The sequence below is a fragment of the Blennius ocellaris genome (genome assembly GCF_963422515.1).
Source record: "Blennius ocellaris genome assembly, chromosome: 4".
In the NCBI taxonomy this organism is placed as follows: domain Eukaryota; kingdom Metazoa; phylum Chordata; class Actinopteri; order Blenniiformes; family Blenniidae; genus Blennius; species Blennius ocellaris.
Window position 1 is genome coordinate 5,066,079 of NC_137653.1, and position 6,808 is coordinate 5,072,886.

Genomic DNA, 6,808 nt, shown 5'->3' on the forward strand with positions numbered 1-6,808 from the left:
CTTACTGGCTGATCCGAATAGTAAACATGTATTAAGTTCATTGAGTTATACAAAGAATACCCGATCACTTTACAGTAAGAAAATTGTTACCTAGAATCAAAGACCTATTGAAAATAAAACATTTTTGTAAAAATATTTGACATTTTGTGAGGCCTCTATAAAGAGGCAGGCATAGACTATATATAGAGAGAGATGTAATGGGCCTATATCCTATAGTATAAGATTGCTCACACATTGAATGTGTCAAACAATAATTAAAGTGAAAATTGACAAAGTGTGGGTAAAACCCTGGAGAGAAGGATTAATTGTGTGTGAGATTCGCTCCACCAGCAGCCAATTACCTCCCCAAAGGGATTTGGCACACTTTACAAAACAGCTGCCTCAAAAGAAACTCCCAGCCTGCCAGTTTGGATTCATTTCAAGGTTTGGAATAAGTTCTGATCTCCATAAGAGGATGAATACCCTTGAAAAATAAATGCAGAATGAACATATGACAAGAAAGTTGTTGTAATTTTACATTTTGTCTATTCTGTATGACAAGTTCAACATTTGAAAACCATCAGAATCAGCCAATAGGATCGTTTCCCTCCAGATGGTTGGTGATGTAATACTCTTTTACTACAACCACACACAGCCAGCATCTGCCACTGACGTCCTTCTGTGGATCATTGACCACAGCACAGGGAGGCAGTGTGGGAACCTGACATCAAGCAGCTACTCACACCAACTAGAAGGCACGTGTCAGATGACATGAGTGCATCTGGACGGCAGCATGATGATTATCTGTCTGCTGTAAAGACTAAATAGCTCCAGGGTCGGACATCTTGCAGTATTATTTTTCCTTGGAAGCAAACTTTTACACAAAATAATGATGAAATAAAGATTATTTTTGTGTTAACAAAAGTGTATTGAAATAGATGGTTTTAAACACGTTAATGTATGATGGAGGAATCAAATATGTTTTTTTTCCACCTGGATGATAATTATCTAAGTGTTATGTGTATTTCATATTTTACTGAACAGCATAAGAGTTATTCTCTCACGTGTCTGATGAGATGACTAAAGTGTGCTCAGTCAAAGTCACTGATCTCAGCATCAAACAGCAGATCTGCTCTCTCTACAGGGTCGCCACTTTCTCACATTCACAGAGCGCTCAGTCTCTATCCAGTCCTCCACCTGTTCCCCTGAGATCTATCTATTGTCCCCAGAGAATTAAAGGCAGTGTGTTGCTGCTCCACATGTCTCATTGTCTCAACAAGCTCCCTGATTGGTCCAGACTGTGGGAAACATCCACCAGAGTCAGACCCACACATTCATATGGAGATGCAGGAGTATAAATAGGAGGGATGCAGCCGCCACACATCAGATTCTCTCTTCAGAGACCTCGACAGCACAGAGATCCAAACATGGCTCCTACAATCACTGCAGCAATGACCAATCCTCAGGACCTCCTCACTCTGAACCACAAGGTAAATTGAAGATTCATCAAGTTTCCATCAAATCTGAGAGATGTATTTCTTTATTTGCATTTTGCTGTTGAACAAGTTAATTAATGACTTTGTCCTCGTTTGTGCAGGTCAGAAAACCTCTGGTGGAGAAGTTACGCAGAGAGAGAATCAACAGCAGCATCGAGCATCTCAAGTCTCTCCTGGGTCCAGAGTTCCTCAAACAGCAGCCAGACTCCAAGCTGGAGAAAGCAGACATCCTGGAGATGACGGTCTGCTTCCTGACACAGCTGCAGCAGCAGAACCAACAGCAGAGAAAACTGCTCAACCACTTCAACAAGCTGCAGTCGTCCTCTGATCACAACCTGAGAGAGGCTGACTTCTCTCCTCTGAGCTCCACAGTCCAGACCAGCAGCTCCAAAGACAAGAGTCCAGTCAACAGCGCCCCCTGGAGGCCGTGGTAGACACCTACACACTGGAAGACGATGCAGACAAACTCTCAAGACCATATTGGTCAACGATTACTGGACTGAATTAAGTCACAATTTATGGACTTGTTCTTCTGTGTTTGCAGAAGATTAGATTACATTTGCAATGAAATATTTCCTGAGGAAATTATTGCAAAAATTATCCTTCATATTAAGAAGGAAAACATTTTGTCATGCATGTTGCATGAATCCAAGTTGATTACATGAGTGATCTGTCTTTAAATGTACTATTGTATTATTTGTTATTGATCTTTGTGGTCAAACATTCAAAAGTCCTATAATGGACATGAAATTATCACAATGGACATTTGATGACTCTTGTTACTAAAACCTGATCTGTTGTAGGATCCAAATGTTTATTCTTCCTTGTGAAACATTGAACTTAGTCGTAACAAGTTTTGTTACTTTTCTTAAAATATACTATTGTATTATTTGTTATTGATCATTGTGGTCAAACATTTAATCGTCCTTTTTACGGACTGATTATAAATGACAGAACAATTGTTAGAAGAAAATCGATCTATTGTAAGATCCAAATGTGTATTTTTCATTGTGAAAGATTTACTTGGTCAAAACAAGTTTTGTCAACTTTATTATTATTGATCAGTTTGATCAAGTACTTTAAGTGTCAGTTTGTTGACATTTAATCAAAGTTAGCTGCTTTATTGAAACTCAATAATGGAACGGATCTGTTTTAGGATCTTTAAAGCCATGATGTCATTGTTTTATGTGACCATGTACATTTTGCTTGATGAATTTTCTGTTTGTTACAAACTATGTGATCTGTTTTAAGGTCAGACTTAAGGTCGTTTTATGCCTTTTGAATTAGAAATTCAACTCCAATTGGAGAAAATGTTTAATAACAGTGCATTTTATGTTTCTGAAATACAGTAAATTGTCTCTCATAGAGACTCTTGTTCCTTTACTGTGTGTGAGTACAGAGTACTTGTAAAAATCTACACATTATTGTTGTGATGTATCGTCACCTGTTGATGAGCTTCGTTTTAATGTGGCTCACTGTGTGTTGTTCGATTAAAAAAAAACACTACCTGCTGAATATATTGTGTTCTTCTATCTTCTTTTGCAATTTTTCTCTTAACAATTTTAAATAACTATTCAGAAGAGGTTGAAAAGCAGTTCAACTTTACTTGCAAGATTCCATACAGACTAAACTATTCGCCCGGAATGTGATATAACAAGTTTCCCTGTGCAGTAACATGAAAGCTGGTGGAGCCACCGGGAAAACATGGAAGTTATTAAGACTGTGTCGTTTGTTGAATCTTCAAATAACACCAGAGAAGTGTCCACCATGGCAGCTAATTGTGAAACAGAAGGACAGGGAAGAGTTGGCTGGAGCTCACGGTCCTACAGGCGAGACCGTTTCATATCTCAAGGACAAAACTCTACGATCAGAAACACAACTCCCTCCAGCACTACACACAAACCCTTTTATTGGTTTGGGACGTCAACACCTGTATGCCAAGAGGAAAATGTTAACCAACATTATAGTTTTAGTGTGGGAGGGTGTGATACCATGAATTAGAATTTAAATGTATTGTATCTATGACATTTGTTATTGATTCTTTATTGGTGTTTTTTTTTTTAACAAAAAGGATTGAGTTTAAAAAAGTCTTTTCATTAATTAATTTATATTTGCTTTTGTTAGAAACAGAAATCACTGGGAAAAGAATGTCATGCTTTAAATCTTTTCAAAATGAGCTTTGTTGCTTTACGACGGGGAAACAGAAAAAAAAAATCTGTTACAGATTATTTTCTTTATTTATTAAATTTGCAAATGGAAGCTGGATGCTTTCCTTACGGCTCGCTTTGATGGGACAACACACATTAATTGCTCCATTAAAGGAGCTCTCCAGTGGATACCTAAGTAGACAGTATTTCCTGTTTTTAAGAGCCAACAATTAATGAGCCACACTGTTTGAAGGAGAACTCTGGCAGGACAACAAACTGACTCGAAGTCACCTTTAACGAACATGTGCAGATGAATATGAATGCTTTTAATTCTTGTAGTTTACTGTGCTTCCATTTTACTCCAGCGCCCCAGACAACTCCTGTAAACCATGCATGGCAAATAAAACTGCATTTGGTTCATTCATAGGATGTTGGTATTCTTCATATAGGTATCAATTCTAATAAGACCATTTGAACATCACATAAACTGCTCGAGAGCTTATTCTTCTCTTATTGTTCCACTATCGTATATTTGGATTGGTGTTGTTTTGTCACATGCTCCTTCTTTTTGTGTGATCAAAGCTTCATGAGCACGGAGTGTGTCAAGAGTGACCATACACCTCAGGAGGAGCCAAACTCTCAGGTGCAGTTAATAGAAACTTTATTCTGACGAGTCTTGAGAAGAATGAAAGTTTCATTAAAAAATATATGTTAGTGCTCCGAAAATAGTTTGCATGTTGTTTCTTCATAATTTTAATGGAGAAAATAGTTGATAATTGAAAGAATCATATGTCTGACTTTTTTTGCTAATGAAAAAAGTGTGGGAAAACTCTGGAGAGCAAAAAACGATTATGAATGAGATCTACCAGCAGACCTTTCTATTCTCCAAAGGGACTTGGCACACTTCAGGAAGCAGCTGCCATCAGGCTCCCATCCTCATCATATATGTTTGTATAATGGTCTGCAACTTACCACGAAGGCCGTGCACGATCACTCCACATACTCCATCAGAACATGACCAGCAATCTGAACATATATTTTTTTAATAATTCCCACTATTTTCTAAAATATACAAACTGAGAGAATCAGCCAATAGGATCGTTTCCCTCCAGATGGTTGGTGATGTAATACTCTTTTACTACAACCACACACAGCCAGCATCTGCCACTGACGTCCTTCTGTGGATCATTGACCACAGCACAGGGAGGCAGTGTGGGAACCTGACATCAAGCAGCTACTCACACCAACTAGAAGGCACGTGTCAGATGACATGAGTGCATCTGGACGGCAGCATGATGATTATCTGTCTGCTGTAAAGACTAAATAGCTCCAGGGTCGGACTTCTTGCAGTATTATTTTTCCTTGGAAGAAAACTTTTACACAAAATAATGATGAAATAAAGATTATTTTTGTTGTAACAAAAGTGTATTGAAATAGATGGTTTTAAACACGTTAATGTATGATGGAGGAATCAAATATGTTTTTTTCCGACTTTGATGATAATTATCTAAGTGTTACGTGTATCTCATATTTTACTGAACAGCATAAGAGTTATTCTCTCACGTGTCTGATGAGATGACTAAAGTGTGCTCAGTCAAAGTCACTGATCTCAGCATCAAACAGCAGATCTGCTCTCTCTACAGGGTCGCCACTTTCTCACATTCACAGAGCGCTCAGTCTCTATCCAGTCCTCCACCTGTTCCCCTGAGATCTATCTATTGTCCCCAGAGAATTATAGGCAGTGTGTTGCTGCTCCACATGTCTCATTGTCTCAACAAGCTCTCTGATTGGTCCAGACTGTGGGAAACATCCACCAGAGTCAGACCCACACATTCATATGGAGATGCAGGAGTATAAATAGGAGGGATGCAGCCGCCACACATCAGATTCTCTCTTCAGAGACCTCGACAGCATAGAGATCCAAACATGGCTCCTACAATCACTGCAGCAATGACCAATCCTCAGGACCTCCTCACTCTGAACCACAAGGTAAATTGAAGATTCATCAACTTTCCATCAAATCTGAGAGATGTATTTCTTTATTTGCATTTTGCTGTTGAACAAGTTAATTAATGACTTTGTCCTTGTTTGTGCAGGTCAGAAAACCTCTGGTGGAGAAGTTACGCAGAGAGAGAATCAACAGCAGCATCGAGCATCTCAAGTCTCTCCTGGGTCCAGAGTTCCTCAAACAGCAGCCAGACTCCAAGCTGGAGAAAGCAGACATCCTGGAGATGACGGTCTGCTTCCTGACACAGCTGCAGCAGCAGAACCAACAGCAGAGAAAACTGCTCAACCACTTCAACAAGCTGCAGTCGTCCTCTGATCACAACCTGAGAGAGGCTGACTTCTCTCCTCTGAGCTCCACAGTCCAGACCAGCAGCTCCAAAGACAAGAGTCCAGTCAACCGCGCCCCCTGGAGGCCGTGGTAGACACCTACACACTGGAAGATGATGCAGACAAACTCTCAAGACCATATTGGTCAACGATTACTGGACTGAATTAAGTCACATTTTATGGACTTGTTCTTCTGTGTTTGCAGAAGATTAGATTACATTTGCAATGAAATATTTCCTGAGGAAATTATTGCAAAAATTATCCTTCATATTAAGAAGGAAAACATTTTGTCATGCATGTTGCATGAATCCAAGTTGATTACATGAGTGATCTGTCTTGAAATGTACGATTGTATTATTTGTTATTGATCACTGTGGTCAAACATTCAAAAGTCCTATAATGGACATCAAATTATCACAATGGACTTTGTCTCCATTTGATGACTCTTGTTACTAAAACCTGATCTGTTGTAGGATCCAACTGTTTATTCTTCCTTGTGAAACATTGAACTTAGTCGTAACACGTTTTTTTATTACTTTTGAGTTTCACTGTGTATTAAACACAGTACTGCAGTCATTTTGTGACCCTCCAATTATCATTGATCGTATTGATCAAAAACCTTCATTGTCCATTTTAGGACATTAAAGTAAACATTGATTTTCTTTAACTTCTTTATGAAACTGATCTGTTTCAAGATCCATTGTTTTTCCTCTGCATTTAAATATTTTTAATGTCATAACGTCACTGCTTCTTTGTGTCATTGTACATTTTGCTTGTGTTAACTGATGAAATGTCAGTTTCTTTCATGTGATCTGTTTAAAGGTCGACTCAAGGTTGTCTTGTGAGCGTTAA

General features: G+C 38.7%; 2 protein-coding genes across 2 annotated transcripts; both read left to right on the top strand.

Annotated features, from left to right (window-relative positions):
- Positions 1 to 1,346: 1,346 nt before the first annotated feature.
- LOC308129746 (transcription factor HES-1-like) lies at positions 1,347 to 1,909 on the top strand (the record flags this gene model as incomplete). The annotated part of the gene is made up of 2 exons (XM_080495794.1): positions 1,347 to 1,469; positions 1,577 to 1,909. 2 exons carry the CDS (start codon positions 1,347 to 1,349, stop codon positions 1,907 to 1,909), a joined length of 456 nt encoding a protein of 151 aa, XP_080351920.1.
- Positions 1,910 to 5,488: 3,579 nt separating this feature from the next.
- LOC308129743 (transcription factor HES-1-like) lies at positions 5,489 to 6,051 on the top strand (the record flags this gene model as incomplete). The annotated part of the gene is made up of 2 exons (XM_080495790.1): positions 5,489 to 5,611; positions 5,719 to 6,051. The coding sequence occupies 2 exons, from the start codon at positions 5,489 to 5,491 to the stop codon at positions 6,049 to 6,051; spliced, it is 456 nt and encodes a 151-aa protein (XP_080351916.1).
- Between the last annotated feature and the right edge of the window lie 757 nt (positions 6,052 to 6,808).